At 38.8% G+C, this 25,835-nt stretch overlaps 1 protein-coding gene across 8 annotated transcripts in view; it reads right to left on the bottom strand.

Annotated features, from left to right (window-relative positions):
• Positions 1-25,835, bottom strand: part of SGIP1 (SH3 domain GRB2 like endophilin interacting protein 1) — a 232,570-nt gene that overhangs the window by 80,984 nt on the left and 125,751 nt on the right. For 7 of the 8 annotated variants that reach the window (XM_018045247.1, XM_005678298.3, XM_013962763.2 and 4 more), the window contains 5 exons: positions 11,704-11,715; positions 6,715-6,726; positions 3,486-3,510; positions 2,395-2,446; positions 107-192 (listed from right to left, as the gene is read on the bottom strand). In XM_018045247.1, the coding sequence (XP_017900736.1) occupies positions 107-192; positions 2,395-2,446; positions 3,486-3,510; positions 6,715-6,726; positions 11,704-11,715 (187 nt within the window). The remainder of the gene's footprint in view (positions 1-106; positions 193-2,394; positions 2,447-3,485; positions 3,511-6,714; positions 6,727-11,703; positions 11,716-25,835) is intronic. The other variant, XM_005678301.3, reaches the window with a different exon arrangement.

The raw sequence follows: 25,835 nt of genomic DNA, 5'->3' as shown, positions 1-25,835 counted from the left end.
TGAAGGTCTAGTGACACATCAAAAACGTGCCTCAAAACATATTTACTCTGGATAAGTTATACTTTATTGAAAAGAAAATCAAATCCATGCACAGAGTTTTTCTTACCTTCTGTCTTCTGTTCATCAAAAGCTGATTCTAACGGTGGACCAAAGAGGGGAGCAAGCGCCGTGGTGTCCTCTGAAGGTTTTTTGCTAAATCACACACATTACAGCAAAACATAGAAAAGGAAATATTAATGTCAAAAGAGATATAAAGCTTTCAAATATCTTCCACAGTAAGGCTGATGTATGTGTGCACTTATGTACATACATAAATATGCACTCACGCTCTGGAGAGGCTAAGAAGCATATATATGAAGATGTCAAATGTATGTGGACAAAAGAATTGGTAAGGGGTAAGATCCCTGGTTCTCAATGGGGTGCTAGGGGGGTGGTCCAACAGAAATAAGACAGAGAGAAACTCTTTCAAACCATCAGATTCTCTAAACCTAGAAGAGATAATACTAAAGGTAACTGTTTACTGCAAAGCACCTTCTTCTCATAAGATCTCAAAAACCATTTATATCTGTCTTCACTGCATCTCTGTGTTGTACTTAATGCAGAGTATGGTCAGTGAATGTCAGGCACAGGGAAATTAAGGAACAAGCCACCAGGAAGTTCATCTTTAAACAGGAAACTTAGTCTACCAACTTTTAACTTCCATCCTCCCCCCTCCCCCCTCCACAGTAGACTAATTATAACCTACTAACACCTTAATATTGCATGTCTCAGAAAGAGAAGAATATTGAAAAATCAGGGAGAAAAGAAGGATAATAAGTTCAATGCTCATCCTTTTAACTAATTATTGCTTAAATCGATTATTAACAAGAGGTGCATAAATTGTCTCCAGTTCTTCCCCAGACCTGATTTCTCTCGTTGATTCTAATGAGTTTTGTGTGTTTGCTGGGGGATAAGAGGTGAGGAGGAGAGGAGAGGGGTTAGAGGAGGAGGGAAAGGTAAAAGGATCCAGCTTTTAGATAGAAATTGGAGTCTTTGCAGGGAAATACCGCTTTTGTGCACAAGACTTACTTATCCCAAGGATTGCACAGTATGAAAATATAACGCCTTGCCAAAATCAGAAAACAAAATAGAACATTCTTCTGGTGTCTGATGTAGAATGTATCACAAGACTGTATCCAACTAAACAGGCTCTTTTTAAAAAATACTTTTAATTGCAAAATAATTGGTTTACAATGTTGTGTTGGTTTCTGCCACACAAAAATGTAAATCAGCCTTAAGTATACAAATGTCACCTCCTTCTTGAAACTCCTTCCTACGCATCCCACCATCTCACCCCTCTATGTTGTCACAGAGCACCAGGTTGAGCTTCTTGCGTTATACAGCGACTTCCATTACCATATTTACATATGGTAATATACATACACCAATGCTATTCTCAATTTGTCCCACTCTCTCCTTCCCTCACTGGGGCCGCAAGTCTGTTCTCTAGGTCTGCATCTCTATTCCTGACCTGCAAATAGGTTCATCAGTACCATTTTTCTAGATCCCATATATATCCATTAATATATGATATTTGTTTTGTTCTTTCTGACTTATTTCACTCTGCATAACAGGCTCTAGGTTCATCCACCTCACTAGAACTGACTCAAATTCATTTCTCTTTGTGGATGAGTAATATTCCATTGTATGTATGAACCACAGCTTCTTTTACCCATTCGTCTGTTGATGGACATCCAGGTTGTTTCCATGTCCTGCCTGATGTAAACAGTGCTGCAGTGAATACTGGGGTATACGTGTCTTTTTGAATCATGGTTTTCTCAGGTTATACTCCCAGTAGTGGGATTCTGCATCATATGGTAATTTTATTCCTAGTTTTTAAAGGAATCTTCCTACTGTCTTCCATAGTGGCTGTATCAATTTACATTTCCACTGACAGAATAAGAGGGTTCCGTTTCACCACACCCTCTCCAGGGTTTATTGTTTGTAGGCTTTTTGATGATGGCATTCTGTCCCATGTGAGGTGATAACTCATTGTAGTTTTGACTCCATTTCTCTAATAATAACAGACTACTATTTGTAGGGCAATATAATCATATTTCAGATCAGCACTCCACATACCAAATGATGTCTCCCCATAGACCTTTAACTCTCTCATTAGTGAAGGGTTGCATATTCTGATAGATGTTACTTTAGATGACTACAGAGTACTTCCTTAATGGTCTCCCCCAGGCTGCACTTAGGCGAAATGATAACATATTTAAATCTGCGATGACCTACACACAGGGCAGACCCTTTGTTATTAGATGCTGAGAGTTTAGCTCAAAGGAGATTTGTTCCACTGTTACCAGTGCATGACACCTTGCATAAAACACAACTAACATCTTTCATGCTCACCTTATGAGCTCTGGAGTTGGTGTGGAACGCCTGGGTCTCGCTACTTCTTCACCTGATGCATAGGACAAAGAAAGTTTTTAGGCATATTTTTACCATTTTTTCTTTTATGTCTTATGAGCTATGTTTGAAAACACTTAAGAGATTTAAATCCCATGAATAGGCAACTCCATGTGAAAACTTTGCAAGACAAACCCAGGAACAAACTCTCTCCCGTGGCAAAGCAACTGTCATATATTAGGCTTAAGCAGTAGCATTTTCTTTGGCATTTATAAAACCTTATCAAGGAATTACCATGATGAGCCATCAAATGGAAGATCTGTACACTGCAGAGCCAGTGGAATAGCACACTGTTCTTTGAATGCCTGTGTCTTGATCAGTTCTGCATTTCAATTACCATGAGAATACCAAGCCAGGCCATATGTACGCAGTGCATGAATCCAGCATTCTCTGCCTGTTCTTTTCTTGAAATGCCAAGAAAATGTTATACCTTCAACTAGGAACCGTTCATTTAAAATTTCCTAGAATGTGCTGTATGCAGCAGAAGAAAATCATGCCACATGTATACTATAATCTATCTCACATCACTTTGGTGTACTAAAATTTTCATATCAAATACACAAGAATGGGCATTGCAGCTACCTTCAGTTCCTTCTGCCTTCCTCCTCTCCCTACCCCAATTAGCAAACGCACACTTGATTAAATTCATTTGTAAGTCAAATGACACAGCATGTGTGCTCAGTCGCTTCAGGTGTGGCCAACTCTTTGTGACCCCATGGACTGCAGCCTGCCAGGATCCTCTGTCCATGGAGATTCTCCAGGCAAGAATATTGGAGTGAATTGCCATTTCCTTCTCCAAGGAAGGAAATTGCAATGTTTATCCAAAAACATATTCACATTCAGGATTTAAGTATTAATCATTCAGAACTCACTGAGCCCTTTTATCATTACAGGATTTCTTTGCTGTAGACATTCATCAGCCTTAAAAATCAAGCTCAAGAATTTATATGTCAAATGTATATACACTCCAAGATCCAAGGAACTGTTTTGTCTTTTAAATTGTACTCTATTTCTGGTAGCTAAGATATACTTACTGGATAAGTTCCTTTTAATTGCACCCTAGAATTAGAAATAGACACTATAAGGTTTAAGACCACATATACGTACAATATGTATATTTCTGTCATTGCAATTAAATTGAACTTAAAGAAATGCAGACGGAGAAAAGTGAATTTTTTTTCAGAATTGCATTCAAGTTAAAAATTGTAGACACCCTCATAAAATCAATTTTTCACTTTACTCAAAGGTTATGGAGAGGAAGGGAAAGTAATAAATATTCCAAACCAGAAAAACAAAACAAAACAAAACAACCCTTACCTGGGTAGATTTAGCAAATTAAAGTAAACAAACAAACAAACAAACAAAAAAAAAACCTTTGAAATCTAGCATACAAGAAAGTAAATCCAAGTTGAACTTATGTTTAATTTTTAAAAATTATATGTATGAGGTGTATTCTCTGCTCCTATTGAATGGGGGTCCATAAGCTGCTTGTAGAAACAGTCATTAGTTGACTAATGCAATTTTTAAAGATTCATGTGGAAAATGTTAAAAACAAGGAAAATTTGAAGGCATTACCTCTGAATGGACTGCTCTATTCAGGGAACCAGAGAATTCCATTCTTCCCCGCTCATGCTCTCTACCTCAGTTTCTTTTACATGCCTCCCATTGGGGCACCAATCTATCAAGTGGGAATCATTCCTTTAGCTCAAGGCATTGTGATCCTATTGTAATGCAAATTTCCCTGGCAGGAATAATCTGAGAAGGTCATTTTCAGATTTTTTCATTTTTTTTGGTATCAAAGGATTGATTCAAAATCACCATGAAAGATTCTTAGAATGATGCTTCCAGAAAAGTAGGCCACTAGAAGCATGGTCTCATAGAGATGGGCATGGGTTGGCAGGGCCTCCTTAGGAGAATGACAGGGGCAGAGTTTGGGATGGGGAACTGCAAGAACAAGAAACTTTTCAAAACTCATACAGTTAAAAGTTTGGTGGGTGATAGCCAAACACACATTTATTCCTACTCCTACTTTAGTAAAGGCTCAACCTGGTGGTCACAGATTTTTCTTCTCTCAAATGATAGCATAACAACTTAGGACAAATATAGCATCTCTGTAACAGACCTGTTAAGAATCTTCTTTCCCTCTTTCCTAAGGTTTTATCAAAATTTTGTCTCATTTTGAAATCATTTGCAATAGTGGAACAGTTTCAGTATGAATAAGGATCCACTAGCTATTTCTGGTGACTGGCCTAATCTTTCAAACTATATTTTCTGGCTTGTCTTGTCTAATATAATTTGCATACATGTGCCACATAGAGACTATTATGTTATTAGGAAAAATCTTTTTAAGTTAATAAATACTTTATTTAATAAACATTTTAAATCAGTATTTTTAATTAAGTTAACACACTTGTTTAAATTAATGCATATGTTAAATAAATATGATCATTTAAATCAGCTATGGTCATCATGAGAGTTTTGATACAGGTTGGCTTTTGGAAAATAAGACTTCATAGACAAAATAATAAGAGAACAATTATTTAAATGTAATTCAAATGGTTTTTCAGGTTGGAGAGCCTCAAATAGTCAGATTTTTATTAAAAAGTTCTGAAGGAAAAGATTGGGGGCTTATGTCCAAGTAGTCAATCATGAGTTTGACATTGAGGGAATAGGACCTATTAAGTATAAAGAGACCTGAAATTAAGGAGCTGGGGGACCCCAGAAGCTGTATTGAAGACATTTTGATCTCTGTCTTACCCCTTTATTTAAAATGTAATACTCGTGAAACCAAGAAAGATATACAGTTTATTTGTTTGGTATCTGTTGGTATTCATCGTTTCCCAGTGTATCAATTCATTTGAAAGACATTTATTGCTGAGAGGTACTAGACAAGAAGCCCCTGTAATATTTTACTAAATATTCCTCATGAATGAACAATCACTATTCAAGAGGAAGAAAGACATGGCAGAAATATGCAAGCAAACTGTTATTTAGAAATTAGAAAGAATAAAATCACATCAATTTAGAAAGGAACAGATGTTCAAACCATCAGCAGTAAGTGTTCATCAACAGAAAAGAAAGTCCCTTTGTCCCTGGATCTGGCATACAGATCTCTGATGGCCTTGATGTCAATGCAGGACAAATCCAAAGCAAGGTTAAGGTGATATTGACCACACAAATCACATTCAGGAAAAACGCCTGTTGATTCTAAAACCTTCTCCTCACTAAGTGACCACATTTTCCTTCTCTAAAGGACTGTCATTATGGGTTGACTGTGAATAGACTTCCTGCATTTTGAATTACTTAATTCACTCTTTTTGTTTTATTAAAAAAAGGAGTAACTTGTCATAATCTGAGATGTTACCCAACTGCTGGACTGGAATCAGCCATATAGTCCCTGCAGGCGGTATTTGTGATCATCAACTCTGTGGCTTAATCAGAGAACCACAGCTTGTCAGCTGGCACAGAATATTTGCCTCCAGGAGTAACTGATTGATCAAATTAGCATAGGCCTAATTTCCAAGAGCATTATTTCAGTGCCATTACCTCTCTCAAGGGACTGACCAGGCAGGTGGAGATTATTTCAAACATAGCAAAGACTCTTCTTGTTGCTTCAAATTTATCACACTTTCAACCTGAGTAGAATGACTAAGATTTACTCTGGACAGTGCAAACTAATACCGGTTTGCCTCCAGTGATGATATATATATATATATGTGACAACCTAGAAAGATTGACTTGAAAGCATGTCTATTTCTCCTAAGATAAAAATTATGATTATGCATGATTGTATATCAGTATACTGACAAATATGAGTTATGGTCCAGGGACTAATATTAAATTTAGGTTTGAAAACAATGTGGCTTATACATTCCTTGTTTTCTTTACAGTTTTCTTATTCTATTACCACCTTGCTATAAATGTCTATGCTGATTTCTGGATAATCTCCAGGGCTTGCATACATGCACACCATATACACACACACGCACACACACTCACACTCACACACACCACATTTTTCACACTTAGCACTGGGAGTAGGGATACCTATTGTATTAGTTTAGTTTGTTATGGAAACATGCTCTGATGATCCTAAAACATGCTCTTGACACATATAAGACCAGAGACTTACAGCCACTAAACCTAATTTGTCTGCCTCATTTACACTGGGTTATCATAAATTTAATAAGACAACCTGGCCACCTTGCCTAGGCAACAGTTATCTCTATACAGGTTTAAGGTAAAAATGTTGAGGGTTCTTACCGGGCTGCGCCTCTGTGATCAGCAAAAAGGAAGAGAGAACAGACACCTAGTCAGAGAATGATGGATCAGTCAACAGGCTTGGGTAATAGAAGACTTCATAAACAACTAACTAAACACTCACTCCAAGTAATCAGGCCAAAGGAAGGCAGGCAGTCATTGTGTTTGTGGCTTATTTAAACCATAAGGAGGTTTTGGAGAACTTTAAAGGGAATATATCCACTGTATGATATAGCTTTGCTAATGGGTATCAGTTTCAGTTATGTGTGTGTATATACAAAGCAGAAACATACAAGAAAACTTTACTGATAGCTTTAAATGTCTTGTCATAAGGAGTTTTCTTCATAGTGTTTGAGGAGGGGAATTTTAGAGACAGTAGCACAGAGACAACTGTTTTCCCACACAACAGAGTGTTAGCACACATTACAGATGTGATGGGTTTCCCACATAATTCAGGCTTTAATCAGAGTCTCCAAAAATCAGAGAGCAGGGTAAGAGATACCTCTTCTTTGCCTGGTTTTTCTCTTTAGTGTTTGGTGAAATGAGTGCTGATAAGAACTTTTTAAAAAGTCAGTGATCTTGGCCTAGTGACTTAAGCAGCCTCTACAAATGGATAGAATGTGATGGGGAAGATGAGGAGCTCCTGAGACGTGCAGGTGGGAATGATAAAAACTGTCCAGCAGCAATAAAACATGGGGGGCCAGATGCCTGGAAAAACACAAGAGGCGGACGTACAACTGCTTTCTTTCACTTTCAAACCTTGATCATGGCTGCTATCAATTTACCCCAACAACCGCTGGTTGCTCTCCCTCTTTAGGATTTGTCTTTAGTAACAAGTGTGACTGTGATGTGAATGGAGAAGCAGCTGTTTCTCAGTTTCACTTTCAGGAATATGGCTTAGCCCATGAGTTCACCAGAGGTTGCCTGGAACCCACTACTGGCCAAATTTCAAAATCTGGGCAGGAAGCACAAACTCAGAAGTATCTAGAAGGTTGCTTAATGAAAATGATGATTCTACCCTCTAGAATGTAGATAAGAAATGAAAGCCTATAGTCATTTATAGCTGGGGGCTTCCATGGATCTCTAGTCCAACTGCCTCTGTGATACAGAGAGCAAAGTGAGGCTTTGAGGTCCAGAGCTAGGAAATGGAGACGACCAGAAACAGACTTTAGAGCTCAGGTCTGCTAAACTCATGTTTTTTCTAGGACACCAAGCCTGATGTTGTTGGAGGACTCCAAAGACAGAGAGCCAGGAAAGCTAGGATTTTAGAAATACTTACTCTAGTTGATTTTACTTGTAATATTTTAGATGTTATTATGTGCCATAGTTTTCTGATTCTGTTCCATATTGATCCCACCTTTCTTATAAATATATGCATGACGGAATTTAAATAAAATTAGAAAAAAGGACACATGAATATGTATTTCTTGGCTTAAATTCTTTTACTGACAAATTGTTACTGTCTTTTGAGAGAAATTCAAGCACGCTTTTATATAAAGATTTAGAGTGTATAATTCTTTACCTACCAGGCTAAAGTTCTTCTCTAAAGAACTTTGTGGACATTTATGATTTTAGCTTTAATTTCATGGCAAACAATTCATTCTTAAAAGCAGCATAAAATACAGCAAAAAGGGGATTAAAATTGATGCAATTTCCCCCAAGTTGATTATGGGAAATAATGCAAAATAAAATATATATTGCAACCATGCAGAGGCAGAAACTTAAATTCAATAATCTTTACCAAGATTATAGAGGACATTTGTCAAAATAACTTCAATTATATTAATTCACCCAAATTAAGTTCAATCAGTTAAAAACCTATATAGTTTAATGAATAGTTCCTGTTTGTGTGTTTTCTAGTAAAGGTAACATGAAAAAAGGAACCTCAAGGAACAGCTGTTGAAATTCATGAAGTCACAATCTTATTCACAAGAATCCAGAAGATCCAGCTAAAAGCTGTGAAAAGCTCAGATCCGAAAGCCTCAAGGTCCATAATTAAAAGCTATCTGAAACCTTCAAAAGGAAAGGGATTCCATAAGCTAAATTAAAAGGCTTTTTCTACACTAATTATCACCTTTAAGGAGTATAAAGTGGACCAACCACGAGGGGAAGGTCTTTCCCGTCAATAGTTTATTTTACTCTTTTTTCTGCCATTTCCCCAGAATTCTGAGGCCTTTAGCATTCTATCTTTGTTCTACCAATATATAGAATTTGCTTCGGGGTAGAAGGAAACATTCAGCATCTGATCTTGATCTATTCTGGAAGCTGAATACTCTCCGTGTTAAACTGGAAACTCAAAAGCATGCAGGGCATGGAGCAGGAAAGCTATGGATCAGGGCATGAGAGTTTCATGGAGCTTTGGTGAAGTGGCCACAACTCAGGGCTACTTGAACACAAATTATGGGCCTAATCCTGCCAAATCTTCAGAGTTGTCAGAAAATAGGCCTATTGATTCTGGTTTTTAAATGACAATCAGATTGTTTGCATGACCAAACAAAACATCTTTTCAGTTGTTCAGAATCTGCAGGTGGCCAATTTGTCTCTGATTGCAGACATTTGTATCACACATAATAAGCTCTCAACAAATTTTTAATATACTGTTATTATTATTTCACCTGATTACTCAAACAGGGACGTTGCAGTTGGTCTATTTGTTTTCTGAACAAATTTCCTGTGTTCCTAGTTAAATATTAATTGTTCAGTTCCGCAACTGTTCTCGATCTTCTGATGCATTCTGGAGAAGGTACTGAAAAACATTTTATTTCCCCCTCTACTTTTATTTTGATGTTCAAGTTAGAGATCAAATTTACTTTGTATTTTGAGGCTATTTTCAAAATGAGTATACACTGCTAATTTATGATTTGGTCACTAGAATGCAAATCTTTGCTTAGAATATTTTGCATTTTTAAAATTTATATACTCTGCCATTTGAATATGCCTTCTAAAAGAAAATACTTCAGTACACGTCCTAAAGTATCCTTATCACAGTATCCTTATCCTATACCAGCCTCGTTTTGTTTATTTTTTGCACAAAAGGATTAATTTAAATTCAGCCAACTAGGATAACTTAAGTCTTTGCCAATATGCATAAGTGTTTTGAGACATTTATAAAAAGAAGTCACCAAACACAATCTGTCCAGCTTGTCAAAAATCACTAAATAACCAGCCTCAGGTTTTGAAGCTTTACAACATCCTCATTTGCTAAAATTCAGCGCTATAGGGAAACACCACAAAATGCGTGAAAAGCCACAAAGCACTAAACAAATATTATTTTTAAGCAGTCTAGTCATAGCAAATTCAGTGATTCATGGTAGTGAATTTTCTAGGAAAGAATTAGCATATATGATCATTTTGTTTATTATTATGACACTAATCAATATTCTTATTTGCTTTTAAATGCTTTAGGGTAATCTATCTGACAAGCACCTATTGGAAGCCCCCACCCCTGCCAATTGCTGTGTTTATCTATATTTAAATTTGTTTCTATACCTCTTACAAGTCAGATGACAGTGAATGCCTATCAGATCCAATAAGACTTGGTAGAAATATCTTCTGAAACTCCATATGGGAAGAGAAGCAAAGAGCCGAGGCATCACTAAAAGTTTCCTGGGTTGAATATCAACAACATGGGCATTACCCAAGAAAAATGAAGCAGGGGAGCAAGAGGAAAACTCATCCTTAAAGGCACAGCTAGCAATGAAATGGAGTACTTACAGCTGAAATTGCTGTAAGAACAACAGGAGGAAAGCCAATGAAGAATAGGAAATTTTTAAAGCACCATGGGTAAACTTCAGGCTATTTAATCTTGTTAACATTCGAAGTGGCCAAGTTTGGATAATTCAGAGAAAGATTCAGAGTCAAAGAGAATAAATGAAATGGGCAAACTATCAAAAAGGTTACTGAAGCACACCAACAATACGTGTGTCACATAGCATGTGACACAGAGTTGACTCTCCGTTACTCAGAAGTGGGCCATTCCATTTGTTAATAATTAATTGTGATACGTACTAATTTTATGCTTGGAAACCAAGCCATGGAGTCCATGTTTTGATAAACTGTAATATTTTGATTCCATCTTTTGTTCTTCCTTTGTCTTCTGCTCTTCCTTCCTCCAATCACATCAAATTGCTATCAGTGCATTTCCTGCACATGGTATAGAGACTGCCAGGCTTGGGTGAGTGGGCAGGATGGGAGGTCTAGCAATTATTGCAGCATCCGCTTAGGTGAGGTCAATAGACAACCAACCACTTCTCAGTGTGTGCTAACGAGGAAATACAATATTTTCATATTTTCCACTGGAGAGGTCACCTGTATCAGCATCCTGGGATCATGTTCCCAATAAACTAGGCAGAGCAGCCCAGAAAAATGAAATTTTTTTAGTAGGTCAGTTTCATTGTTGCTCTATAAAAAAAAAATGTAGATACATTTGATCAGATTTGTGCTGCCACTGAAAATCACCCCAGTGATAAAAAGGACCATTAAGAGGTGATTTGCGATTTATAAAGATCTTCTTTATTGTCTCTGACAACTCCAGAAGGGGATAATTTTTCTGATTAATTAAAAATGAAAAGAAGAGAAAAAGACAACTTGCTTCTCCTAGGACGGACTCACAAGCATTCACTCAGGATGCTATCATGTTGTACATTACCAAAAAAGTAACAAAAAAATATATGTAGCTTGATGAACCCAAATAGAAGCTGCAATAAATGGAACTTAACACTAAAATATTTTATTATATGCCTGTGTGATTGGAGTAGAGGTGATTCTTTACAAAATTACCCCATGGCCCTTAATAACAGACTTGGAAAATCACTTAGCAACCAGCTTCCTCTTTTCCTCATGGGGCATAATTAGGCCATGTCCTATTTGTTTTTAAAATTCAGAATACTGTTTAGGTGTTAAATACAGTCAGTCATTAGATATACAGACAGTGAAAATGGACAGAATAAACAATGTTTGGCAAAGATATAGAAAGAATTTGTTGTTTCTTACCGGACTTTTCCTCTAAAAGCGTAAGCATGGAAAGAAAAAATAAACAGAAAATGAAAGAGGTGAAATGTATATTTGAGAAGATGCAGCTCAAGGCTCAGAATAACCTCACTTTAAAGCAGCTCTCCAAGGCATTGCTTTTATAAAGGCTTCCTGTAGGCATCAATGTGGTTATTCCCAGGCTGCTGGCTTTAGACCACCCCCAAAACATGCCATTTGGCGATATTGTTTTGAGCTATAGGCACTTGAAACCAGCCAATTCGGGGAGAAACTTTCTCTGAACAACCCTAATCTGCCTAAAGATAAATCTTCCAGAAAGAACCTAATTGTCATAAAAGTATAATCAACAAGGGAGAGGAGATGAGACGTCAACACCACCTCTAGACAAACTTTGCCACAAACTATCACACTTCCCATCTATGCTTCCAAAGGCCCATTCATGTTCCCTAAAAATCATTTACTCTCCCCTTAGATGCCTGCTTCCTTCTCCCTACTAAGATGATATTTAGCCCTGAATTCTGAAACCACTCATCTTTCTTAAGGGTCTGCCAGGTATACAGGAATAGACATGTTAATAAACTTCTGTTTGTTTTTCCTTTGTTGATCTGTCTTTGCTAAAGAGTCACAGCTGAAAACCTAAGATGGGTTAATGTAGTTTTGCCTCCTTTCCAAGATCAAGTGATAAGAGGACATGGGTGTGGTTTCCATTTGAGCACATTCTAAGCTCTTTTTGAATGGCTTCAGTTCAGTTCAGAAGCTCAGTCATATCTGACTCTTTGCGACCCCAGGGACTGTAGCACACCAGGCTTCCCTGTCCATTGCTAACTCCTGGAGCTTACTCAAACTCAAGTCCACTGAGTCAGTGATGCCATCCAACCATCTCATCCTCTGTTGTCCCCTTCTCCTCCCACCCTCCATCTTTCCCAGAATCAGGGTCTTTTCAAATGAATCAGTTCTTTGCATCAGGTAGCCAAAGTATTGGAGTTTTAGCTTTGACATCAGTCCTTCCAATGAACATTCAGGACTGATTTCTTTTAGGATGGACTGGCTGGATTTCCTTGCAGTCCAAAGAACTTTCAAGAGTCTTCTCCAACACCACAGTTCAAAAGCATCAATTCTTCAGCGCTCAGCTTTCTTTATAGTCCAACTCTCACATCCATACATGACTACTGGAAAAACCATAACATTAACTAGATGGACCTTTGTCAGCAAAGTAATGTCTTTGCTTTTTAATATGCTGTCTAGGTTGGTCATAACTTTTATTCCAAGGAGTAAGCGTCTTTTAATTTCATGGCTGCAATCACCATCTGTAGTGATTTTGGAGCCCCCCAAAATAAAGTCTGCCACTATTTCCACTGTTTCCCCATTTATTTGCCATGGAGTGATGGGACCAGATGCCATGATCTTCGTTTTCTGAATGTTGAGCTTTAAGCCAACTTTTCAATCTCTTCTTTCACTTTCATCAAGAGGCTCTTTAGTTCTTCTTCACTTTCTGCCATAAGGGTGGTGTCATCTGCATATCTGAGGATATTGATATTTCTCCTGGCAATCTTGATTCCAGCTTGTGCTTAATCCAGCCCAGTGTTTCTCATGATGTGCACTGTATATAAGTTAAATAAGCAGGGTGACAATATACAGCCTTGATGTACTCCTTTTCCTATTTGGAACCAGTCTGTTGTTCCATGTCCAGTTCTAACTGTTGCTTCCTGACCTGCATACCGGTTTCTCAGAGGCTTACTTTTATCAAATAGACTTTGAAAATAGAAAATTATTCTTGGTATTATTGAAAGGAGCTGGAACATTCTATGAATGCATTGCAGCCTATCATGAATCTAAAACATGAGATTTTCCTCAAATTCCAATCTTGTCAGGGAATCTGGTACCTATTAACTTCTCTCAAGATACTCTGTCTAAAACCATCAGTTCTTTCATCCCATCCTTCATTTGTTACCACTCCCCATGGGAAATGACAAATTATATCCCTGGTGAGTGGTCCCTGGCCCCCGGGGATGCTCTTTTCTTTCCTCCACAATTTATTTATTTATTTGGCCACACCATGCAGCATGTGGGACCTTAGTTCCCTGACCAGGGATTGAACCCATGTTCCCTGCATTGGAAGTCTTAACCACCGGTCAGCCAGGGAAATCCCCTTCCACATCTTCTTAATAAAGGCTTCATGTCTTTTTCAATGTTTCATTTCCTAAATCCATCCTTTGCATTATCCCTAGAATTATTTTCTAAAAATAGTGAAGTGAATGTGTTACTCTGCCCTGCAAAAACCTCCCTAGTATGTAGAAAATAGAGTTCAAACTCCATTCTGTCATTTAATGCCTTCAAGATGGGCTCCAGCTCACCTTCACTCCCTCATCTTCCACTGCTGTCTGTATAAAATCTACACTTAGCTGCAGTCACTCCTTGACATCTCCTGAACACGTAGAACATTCATGCTTCCCTGACTTCTGCTCAGGCTGCTTCTTCAGCTTTGATGCTGTCTTCCTCTCCTTCAAATTGTTGTTGTTGTTGAGTCACTAAGTCATTTCCAACTCTTTGTGACCCCACAGACAGTAGCCTGCCAGGCTCCTCTGTCCATGAGATTTCCCAAGCAGAGATACTGGAGTGGGTTTCCATTTCCTACTCCAGGGGAATCTTCCTGACCCAGGGATTGAATCCTCACCTCCTGCATTGGCAGGTGGATTCTTTACCTCTGAGCCATCAGGGAGGCCCTCTCCTTCACATACCATCTTATTTATTCTTGAAGGCCAATAGCACTTCCTCTATGAGGCCTTCCCTAAGGTTCCAATCAGAGTAAATAGTTCCCTGGCATCTATTAGACCCAGAGAAGACCAGGTACACATGGCTAGTATATTTTTTGCAATTCTTATTTTATTCTGTATTACTTTGACATCTCCATTCAATTATTCAGTTCAGTTCAGTTCAGTTCAGTTCACTCACTCAGTCGTGTCTGACTCCTTGCGACCCCATGGACTGAAGCACACCAGTCCTCCCTCCCTGTCCATCACCAGCTCCCAGAGTTTACTCAAACTCATGTCCATTGAGTCAGTGATGCCGTCCAACCATCTCATCTTCTGTCACCCCCTTCTCCCCCTGCCTTCAATCTTTCCCAGCATGAGGGCCTTTTCAAATGAGCCAGTTCTTTGCATCAGGTGGCCAAAGTATTGGCATTTCAGCTTCAGCATCAGTCCTTCCAATGAACATTCAGGACTGATTTCCTTTAGGATGGACTGGTTGGATCTCCTTGCTGTCCAAGGGACTCTCAAGAGTCTTCCCCAACATTCAATTATTAGCTCCAAGTAATGATTGTGAATGGGCTCTATCTAGCCCCAAACAAGGCACACAGTCAGTGTTCAAATCATGTTTATGAATTTTCTTTTTGTGGTCATTAAAACATAATACAAATGTTTTAAGCACAACGTCTTTTAAAATCCAGAAAGATGAATTGTTCTCTGAAACAAGGCTGAATTGTATATAATACATAGCCCAAGGGATATGGCCCCAGATGTAATGGTTCCTTCACCAGCTTTTAAAAATATAAAATTCTCTTTGCTTCTATTTAACTGTTGATCTCTCTGCCCATTAGTGACCTCAGGGGCTAATATATGTTATCAAGATTCCAAGGAAGTGGCACAGCTTTGCACACACATTGATGCAGAGCTATGTGATTGGTTCTCCAGAGCGGAAAATTCTCCCATAGCAAAAAAATCCCTTGTGTTTCAGCATAACTGAGGATCAGCATAGGGCCCATGTCCTAGGTACTGCTTTCAGACCCAGACCATTGCTAACTAGTACAGAGAAATGAGAATTATTAAGATCCAGGATTTACAAACAAAAAGAATTTTGGGGTTAAAATCAGATAGTTTCAAAGGAGTTGTCATGGAGGGAGGTGCAAACATTTTTATATAGTCAGATGAATTTAATCCCTTATTTTCTGGATGCTATTGAATAAGTCATACTGTTTCTCCATTCCATTTTGTAAAGTAGGGATGATGCTATCTTACAGAACTGTCATGAGGATTAAAAGATGTGAATGATAGTGACAGGTAGTGCTCACTGAGACTTTACTATTATTGTTTAACTTTATGAGGTTAGTGTCATTGTTACCTCTTATTTACTAGTGAGGAAAAGGAGCCTCAGAGGAGCTCCAAGATCACGTGGCCACAAAAGATGAGAGTGGGACTGGATCCCTGCTTCTCTAATTCCAGAGAACCTTGGCAGCAGTGGGTCGTTTGTTGTTTAGTCCATCAATCATGTCTGACTCTTTCGTGACCCTACAGACTGTAGCCCACCAGACTCCTCTGTCCATGGGACTTCCCAGGCAGGAATACTGGAGAGGGTTGCTGTTTCCTTCTCCTGGGGATGTTCCCAACCCAGAGATTGAACTCACATCTCCTGAAGTGGCAGGTGGATTCTTTACCACTGAGCCACCAGGGGAAGCCCAGTTCCCACGGTCCTTATCAGCACTGGGATTTAGAAACAACAGAGCTGAAAGCTTACAGATCACAGAGTCTGGAAAATAATCTTGGATTTTTCCAATGGAAGGAGTTAAATGGGTCATGCTGGTCTATCAGAGCGGGTCACAGGGAATTAGGTTTTCAGAAAGTGAGCCTGAATTTCTAGGCATGGTTTTGAATCTGAGAATTAAACTCTGATTATAAGGTAAATGCCTCAGCTTTTTTCTAGAATTAAGTGCATTTTATGAAATTAGAGTCAGAAGAATAAATATAAACACAAGAATGCCAAGGGCCCTCCTCTCCTTCCCATTCTAGGCTGTATGTTGATCAAAGCATCTTTATTCCATATGTTGTTTTAATTGTTAGCAGCTATTAACACCTAGGCTATGCTGCTTGGGTTAAGGGTTTCTTCAGAGTGATAAACAAACAAACAAAGATAAAACATGACACGACAGTTCTCCTTTGGGGAAAGCAAAGATATTTCTTGATTTAAAATGAACTATCATCAGAGTGATTTCTAATTATGGAAAAGAATAAAAGAAACGAAAAAGTGATGCATACTTCCAGGTACTCGTGCTCACAGAAATACAGTAAGTGAATTTTTGGGTTGAACAATACATACACCTAAAATATAACCATTGTCTCTAAGTACAGAGATATTCCTGTGACCATCCTTGTGATCAAGGAAGCTTTCCAAGGAACACACAGACCCCTGCCCTCTGTGGATGGAGAGCCTCTCTCTGGGTGCATTATCCTAAATCACTTTGTTATGCAAGTAGTCTTTCAAGATAGGGCTTGTTGAAGCCTTCATTTCTACATGAAGAGCTAGAAATCTGCAGGATTTAAAAACTGAATTCTGTTTAAGACCCAGACCAAATCCAATACCAGTGAATAGAGAAAATAGACACCATAGTTTTAATGATCCTTTTATGGAGATTTTGTGTTCCAAATACACCCCTAAGGAACTAAGCTGCCATGGGAATTTTTGGTATCAAGTTTCATACAGTGGAATCAAAACTCAAAAAACTAGATGTCATTTAGAAGTTTTTTAAGAGTCTACAATTGCTTAACCTTAAAAATAGAATGGCTGTCTTTTGAATCTTTATATTTTAGCTAATGAGATTTTTTTATAGATATAACCACTTCCTATCAGTTATGTACAAATAGCCAGATATTGACAAGGAGCAAAAGGATTATTTATTTATTATTAATAAACCATTAACAGTTATCTATTGGTTACCTAATAAGGACCAGACACTATTCTTGGTGAACAAAACAATAGGAACAAGAGACAAAAATATTCCATTAAATTTGGGGGAGAGGAAAGATCATAAATAACAAATATCACAAGTAAGCGAAGTATTTAGGGTTTTAGAAGATGATAAATGTAATTTCAAAAATTAGAGTGAATAGAAGGGTTTGGGAATGGCAGGGTATAGAGTTTTGTGATTTTTATTATTTTTAAAAATTAAAAAATATTTTAAACTGGAGTATAATTGCCTTACAATGTTGTGTTTCTGGTGTACAATAAAGTGTACCAGTTACATGTGTACATATATCCCTCCCTCTTAAATCCCACCCCTCTAGGTCATCACAGAGCACCGAGCTGAGCTCCGCGTGCTATTCAGCAGCTTCCCACTAGCAATCTACTTTACATACGGTAGTGCATGTATGTCAGTCCCAATCTCCCTACTCATCCCATCCTCCCTTCCCTCTCTGTGTCTACATGTCTGTTTTCTACATCTGAGTCTCTATTCCTGCCCTGGAAATAGATTTGTGGTTTTTAAAAATAATGTGGTCAGGAGAGGCCCCATTGAGAAGGTGTCTTGGACAAGTTGAGAGGGGGTGGCAGTGCCAGTATTTGGGGGGAGAGGACAGCTCCAGGGAGCCAGGGAGGAGCAGGGTGAGAAGGAGCGTGGCAGGTGTTAGTCTGGGGTCATGGGTGTCGCCACCATGAAGGTCTTGGAGGCCACCGAGAGGACTGGCTTCACTCTGCTCCAATGTAGGAGTTCTCAGCAGGGACATTTAGTCACTTCTGATTGCTCAGAAGAGATGCTGATGAAAAAAGACCAGAAAAATGCCAGGATGGGGCATATGTTGTTGTTTTTCATTACTCTCTGGAAGCTGATTTTGATTCCTCATGTACCATGCTAAAAATAAAATAGAGATGGACTTCACATGGGCTGGGAGGTAGAAAGAGAGTTTCAACTAGGCAAAGCAGAGTGCGGGCCGCCCATCTTGCCTTCCCTCTGTGTTGGCCACTTCAGGATGAGTAGCTCAGATTGCCATCTGTGGCTCTGCACCACTGCTGTGCTGGTGGCTGATTTGAAACAATAGTTCCTAAGGTCCATGGGCAGTTAGTGGCTGTCCTTTAGACAATATAAGAGACAGAAGGAAATCTCATCTTTATTCTTTTAAGAAATGAAATTTCCCCCAGTCACTGAGGAAACATTTTCTGATATAATTAAAATGGGTGATTCATACTCTAAGATTTTTTTCCAAAACAATTAAAAAGTATATTCATTGCTGTAGATTATTTCTGGCACTAAAAAAAATTCTCCTTAGGAAAAAAGGAATAGGTACTTTTTTCTTATACCGCTATACTTAATTTTATACTATTACTCATACATGTGTAGAAACTACTTAGTATAAAAATAAATATAATAGTATAAGAGAAATAATAAAGTATCTATCTTTCCTTCTCAAGGTTAAGGACCACAAATGACTGAATTCTGAGACTTCAGATAAGAAAACAGATATTTCATTAGGATTTATGGGATTAGGGGAAGAGAATTATGACAAAAACCTGGCCTCCACAGAATACAACGTATTAATAAACTTTAGAAAAGAGCCTACAAATGACTCCTGTAAGAGAAGAAACAGTTGTTAGTATTGTTTATCCATCCAATAATTAAGAAAAACTTGGCTTTAATTGAAGGGGAAGATGAAAAATTTGCTCTCTTTATAAAGTAATGCAATGGATATAAGTTGCATTGTACCACAATGAAACACCAAGGTCCATATATTTCCCACAGTGAAGAGCATCCTTCTGTCCAATCAACCAGCAAGTATTGTCTAAGTACCTGTATTGTCATGCCATTCAAGGTCATAGACTCCAGAGGAAAGGCTCCTTCAAGGCAAGAGAAAGCAAGCTTCTGGGTGCAGGGTTAGTCATCATAAATCCAACACTTACTGAACTATGCACAAGTTATGTTTCTGTCACAAACTTATTTTCCAAAACAATTGCTTCTTGAGTCCATTCTATTCTGAATACACCATAGCTAATAAAATGATTATAAATTAAAATCTATAGTAGCAGGACTAACACAACTGAGGCAGAAGACCTTAAAGATAGAAAAATAACCTTTTAAATTATAATTAATGCTGTAATTGGGTGCATGTTCAGTCATGTCCAACTCTTCTGTGACCCCATGGACTGTAGCCTGCCAGAATTCCTCTGCCTGTGGAATTCTCCAGGCAAGAATAGTGGAATGGGTTGCCATGCCCTCCTCCAGAGGATCTTCCCGACCCAGGGATCAGACCTGCATCTCTTGTGTCTCCTGCATTGGCAGGTGGATTCTTTACTACTAGTGCCACTTTGGAAACCTTAGCACTGTAACTAAAAGGATATAATTCAAGAATTTACTGCCTTTCGTTGAGGACTCCCTAATGTTTTTATGGGAGTCAATGCTGAGTCTATTGTTTCATTCAATTAGATTTAAGTTGATAACAGAAGGTCTGAGAAGTTGATAACTGAGACTTAAGGTCTCCAACCCTAGTGTTCATGTTTCTGGAACCCCTAATCAGATAAAGTGGTCTGAAACAGTAGAAAATAATGAAAGAATCTACAGTTATGCAAGGAAATTCTAACTCTTACACCTCACAAATGGAAGCAAAATACCAGGTACTCAAAGGGTAAACCACCATTACTTGGAGAAATAATGACAAAGGCGATCCAGATTGAATTAATATTCTGCTCATTTTCAAGGAGAGCAAAACATACAAGAGCTTAGGGATTTCTTCTGACCATTTAGGTAAAAGGGTTTGGAAAAATGATATTCTAATTTTAAATGTCAGGAAATGGAAACAACAGAGAATTCTCTAAGAAAAAATAATTAGTAATGAAAGAAAGATCAAACACACTTCAGATATGAAAAGAGTTCTTCTGCAGATAGCCAATGACTTACTGTAATTCAGGAAAGAAAACAATATATCAATAAAAGAAGATCCCACCCAATTCCCCATCTACCGTGCTCTATAAGGCTTGGGAAAAAAGAGACACATCTCATATGTCAACTCCAGATGCTTTTGGTCAAGCTGCTTGCAATTCTGTCTACAGGCGGCTTCTCAGACAACCTCTGGGATGTGGACCTAGTCGCAAGATCTGCTGAGGGTTTGGAAGGGGAGTGGCAGCTTATACCCTCCATGCTTGACATCCCTGGTCTAAACCCAACCCAAATCATGCTTGCCCTGTGAAGCTCTCCTTGAAGAGTTGAACCCAAGCTGAACTCCTCCTTTCCAACTTGCTTCCCTGGAGGTCTGCACTGAGCACTTTTATCAGAATGCTTGCTATCTGTACCCTGCCCTGGCACCGTGCAGAGTTTCTACCAGGAGCGAATGCCAGTGTGTAGGAGACTGGAGCTCTTCTCCCCCAACTGATGACTCTCTGTTTTTACTGAACTCAATGGGGTGCTGAACCTTCTGCCAAAGTGAGGACAGGAAAGGGGGTGGTGTTACCAAGCAGCAGCGAATTCAGGGATTTTGCTCTCTGGCAGGCTAATTTGAGGGTGGGAGGGTGGGTGGAACACCTGGAATAGGCAAACAGCACCAGAGTGTCTTCAGTTGCAAGCTAGCTATCTCCCCCTCCCCAGAGTTTGTGATGAAATAACTCCGTTTTGGACGGCAAATCTCCTGGAACAAGATGAAATGGATTGCCCCTTCACAACTCCATGTCAGTCTTTAATTCCTTATTGCGCTGAATTTTGCAGGGGAAAGGGAGGAATTGCTAGCACACATGCCAGGCTAGGTCAACTCCCACTCTCAGCATTTCTATCAGCCCTCTTTTCCTTGCCTTTGCTCAAGTCCTCCCTCGCTATTTTTATTTTCTTCCTGCCTCCCACAAGTCTCTGAACTTAAGGAAAAGAGAAGTGGAGCTGAAAAGGGAACTGCTACTTACAGAGCCCCTTCCTAAGTGACAGGCATCATTATTTCATGTCATCTTTACATCAGTCCTGAGAAAGTATGTATTATTTTTCCTATTTTACAGATTTAGGATCTGAGATGCTTAGTGAAGGAGCTTGCCCATGGACATACAGATAATAAGATACTAACTCAAAAGCCCATGTTCTTCCTCTTTAACCAATGTGCTTCAAGGAAGTGCTTTCTTTCTTGGTCCCCTTGCTATATCCTTACTCTGCTCCTAAAATAGCAATTTCCATAGAGATTATTGGGCTAGAAAACATAGCAGAATATCAAAGCTGAGAAGGATTTAAAGAGGACTGAATCACGCCCTAATTCAATGTAGATGAGAATATATACTGTGTGTTTAACTTGGCAGAAAGGAGGAAGTTGTTGGAGTTCAAGTCCTGGCCCTTTCTGCTGCCTCTTGATATCTCGGAGTTGATTTCTTCAATAAAACAGGGGGATGACCACTTCCTTGCCTGCTTAACAGCATAGTTTGCCCAATACATCTTTCTGATCATGACAGCTTTTGTAAAACATAAACCATTATTATAGTGAATCACTGACATAAAAAAATTCCTTGCTGATTGATTAATTAGGGGAACTGAAATATATATCATATAAAAACAAGGTGTCATTCCTTAAAATTTAAAATAGAGGTGACCCAGCAGCCATTAAGCCTGACTGATCCATAAGCTCAGCTTTGCTCTCTTGTCACATGGAACTTAGGAGGGAGTGTATGCTTGTACCCTGACATGGGCTCTTTAGATACCATTAAAGTGATAGCCTTCAAAGAGTTTGTGAGTACTCATAAATTATTTGTAAAATGTTTTGGATGATTTAATGTATTTTTCATTTTTCCTCTGTAAAGAGAACCAATAGCTCCCATCAAAAGTAGTATAATATAGTGGGTAGGAGTTCTTTTTTTGTAATATGCTGTTTGTCCCAAACCAAAAACTAATTGTCTCTTGTAATGCATTTATCTCTTAAAGAAGGTAAAAATAAAAACGTTGAGTTGCAAAACAAAGGCAAATAATACTAGCTTTTAGGTTAATTGGGCTTCCCTGATAGCCCAGTTGGTGAAGAATCCACCTGCAATGCAGGAGACCCCAGTTCGATTCCTGGATTGGGAAGATCCGCTGGTGAAGGGATAGGCTACCTACTCCAGTATTCTTGGGCTTCCCTTGTGGCTCAGCTGGTAAAGAATCAGCCAGCAATGTTGGAGACCTGGGTTCAATCCCCGGGTTGGAAAAATCCCCTGGAGTAGAGAGAGCTACCCACTCCAGTATTCTGGCCTGGAGAATTCCATGGACTATATAGACCATAGCGTTGCAAAGAGACATGACTGAGTGACTTTCCCTTTAGGTTAATTACTTTAAAAAGTGTATCAATCTCTTAAATGATGTAGAAAACAAAAAAATGGAATTGTAAACTGTTTTTACAATGTTAGCTTTATAACTGCCATCTATTACTGAAACCTCATTTTAAAAATACTGTAGCAGGTAAACGTTCTGAATTAGAAAACAGATTTCTCAGTTTAAATCTCAGCAACTTCACTTAGTAGCTGTGACATTTTGGGTGAGTTAATTAATTCTTCTATGCCTCAGTTTTCTCATCTGTAGAATGGAGGTAAAAATAGTACCCATCTCATAGGCTGTAGTGAGGATCGGTTCATTTCAGCTCGGGCACTCAGTCATGTCCAACACTTTGAGACCCCATGGACTGCAGCATGCAGTTTGATCCCCTGGAGGAGGGCATGGCTACCCACTCTAGTATTCTTACCTGGAGAATCCCCATGGGTAGAGGAGCCTGGTGGGCTATAGTCCATGGGGTTGCAAAGAGTCGGACATGACTAAGTGACTAAGCATAGGGCTTAATCAATAGTAAAATCATTTAAATAATACTATCTACCTTTATAGGAGCCTTTTAAGAATTAAGGAAGAAGTGCCTGTAAAGTAGTTAGTATTTTGTAAGTAAATTTATGTAAAGGCCAAAGGAGTTACTCAGTAAATGATAATTATTATTAATCAGAATAATTCAGTTTGTTTCATGGTGACTATTCATAAACCTCATGGTCTCAAGGTCAGAGACCATTTAGAGAACTTACAATGGCAATTATGTTGCTGGTTGGCAGATCTGAAATGTGATCTGACTGTATATCAAATGCTTCACAGATATTAGTTCATTTATCCTCACAACCTGTCCATCTTGGGAGGCACAACACAGAATGGCTCATAGTTTCATTGAGTTAGATAAGACTGTGATTCATGTGATTAAGCCTTGACTGGGGGTTAAATGTTTAAGTAACTTACTCAGGATCATATGGATAATGAGTACAGAGCCAGAATGAAAACTTTGTTGTTATTCAGTCGTGTTCAACTCTTTGCAATCACCAGGCCTCCCTGTCCTTCATCTCCCTGAATTTGCTCAAACATGTCCATTGAGCCGATGATGCCATCCAAACATCTCATCCCCTGTTGCCCCTTCTCAGTCTTTCCCAGCATCAAGGTCTTTTCCAGTGTCTCAGCTCTTCATATCAAGTGGCCAGAGTATTGGAGCTTCAGCTTCAGCATCAGTCCTTCCAATGAGTATTCAGGGTTGATTTCCTTTAGGATTGACAGGTTTGATCTCCTTGCCATCCAAGAAACTCTCAAGAGTCCACAATTTGAAAGCATCAATTTTTTGGCACTCAGCCTTCTTTATGGTCCAACTCTCACATCCATACATGACTACTGGAAAAACTACATCTTGATACAAACCTTTGTTGGCAGAGTGATATATCTGCTTTTTAACATGCTGTCTAGGTTTGTCATAGCTTTTCTCCCAAGGAGCAACTGTATGTTAATTTCATGTCTGCAGTCTCAGTCTGCAGTGATTTTGGAGCCTAAGAAAATAAAATTTGTCACTGTTTCCAGTTTTCCCCATCTATTTGCCATGAAGTGATGGGACTAGATGCTGTGATCTTAGGTTTTTGAATGCTGAGTCTTAAGTCAGCTTTTTCACTCTCCTCAATGACCTTCATCAAAAGGCTCTTTAGCGTCTCACTTTCTGCCATTAGAGTGGTATCATCTGCCTATCTGAGGTTGTTGATACTGCTCCCAGCAATCTTGATTCCAGCTTGGGATTCATCCAGCCTGGCATTTCACATGATACACTCTGCATATAGCATATGTACTCAGCTAAATGAGCAGAGTGACAATACACAGCCTTGACATACTCCTTTCCCAATTTTGAACCAGCCCATTGTTTCATGTCTGGTTAACTGTTGCTTCTTGACCTGCAGACAGGTTTCTCAGGAGACAGGTAAAGTGATTTGGTATTCCCGACTCTTTAAGTATTTTCCACAGTTTGTTGTGATTCACACAGTCAAAGGCTTTCACTTAGCCAATGAAGCAGTAGTAGGTGTTTTTCTGGAATTCCCTTGTTTTCTCTATGATCCAACAGAGGTTGGCAATTTGATCCCTGGTTCTTCTGCCTTTACTAAATCCAGATACATCTGAAAGTTCTTGATTCATGTACTGCTGAAGCCTAGTTTGAAGGATCTTGAGCATTACTTTGCTAGCATGTGAAATGAGTAAAATTGTGTGGCAGTTTGCACATTCTTTGGCATTGTCTTTCTTTGGAATTGGAATGAAAATTGACCTTTTTCAGTCCAGTGGCTACTGCTGAGTTTTCCAAATTTGCTGACATATCGAGTGCAGGACTTGAACAGCATCATCTTTCAGGTTTTTAAATAACTAAGCTGTAATTCCATCACCTCCACTAGCTTTGTTTGTAGTCATGCTTCATAAGACCCACTTGACTTCACACTTCAGGATTTCTGGCTCTCTGTGAGTGACCACACTGTTGTGGATATCTGTGGCATTAGGATCTTTCCTGTATAGTTCTCCTGTGTATTCTTGCCACCTCGTCTTAATCTCTTCTGCTTCTGTTAGATCCTTGCTGTTTCTGTCTTTAGTTGTACCCATCTTTGCATGAAATATTCCCTTGTTATCTCCAATTTTCTTGAAGAGATCTCTAGTCTCTTCCGTTCTATTGCTTTCCTCTATTTCTTTGCATTGATCACTGAAGAAGGCTTTCTTATCTCTCCTTGCTGTCCTTTGGAACTCTACATTCAGTTGGGTATATCTTTCCCTTTTTCCTTTGGCTTTTGCTTCTCTTCTTTTCTCAGCCATTTATAAGGGCTCCTCAAACAATCACTTTGCCTTCTTGCATTTCTTTTTCTGGGGGATGGTTCTGGTTACCACGTCCTGTACAATGTTATAAACCTCCATCCATAGTTCCTCAGGCACTCTGTCTATCAGATAATCCCTTGAATCTATTTGTCACTTTCACTGTATAATTGTAAGGGATTTGATGTAGGTCATACCTTACTGGCCTAGTGGTTTTCCCTATTCTATTCATTTTAAGTCTGAATTTTGCAATAAAGAGTTCATGATCTGAGCCACAGTCAGCTCCCAGTCTTGTTTTTGCTGACCGTATAGA

This window comes from Capra hircus, chromosome 3 (assembly GCF_001704415.2).
Source record: "Capra hircus breed San Clemente chromosome 3, ASM170441v1, whole genome shotgun sequence".
In the NCBI taxonomy this organism is placed as follows: domain Eukaryota; kingdom Metazoa; phylum Chordata; class Mammalia; order Artiodactyla; family Bovidae; genus Capra; species Capra hircus.
This window is presented reverse-complemented; position numbering and strand designations above follow the sequence as displayed.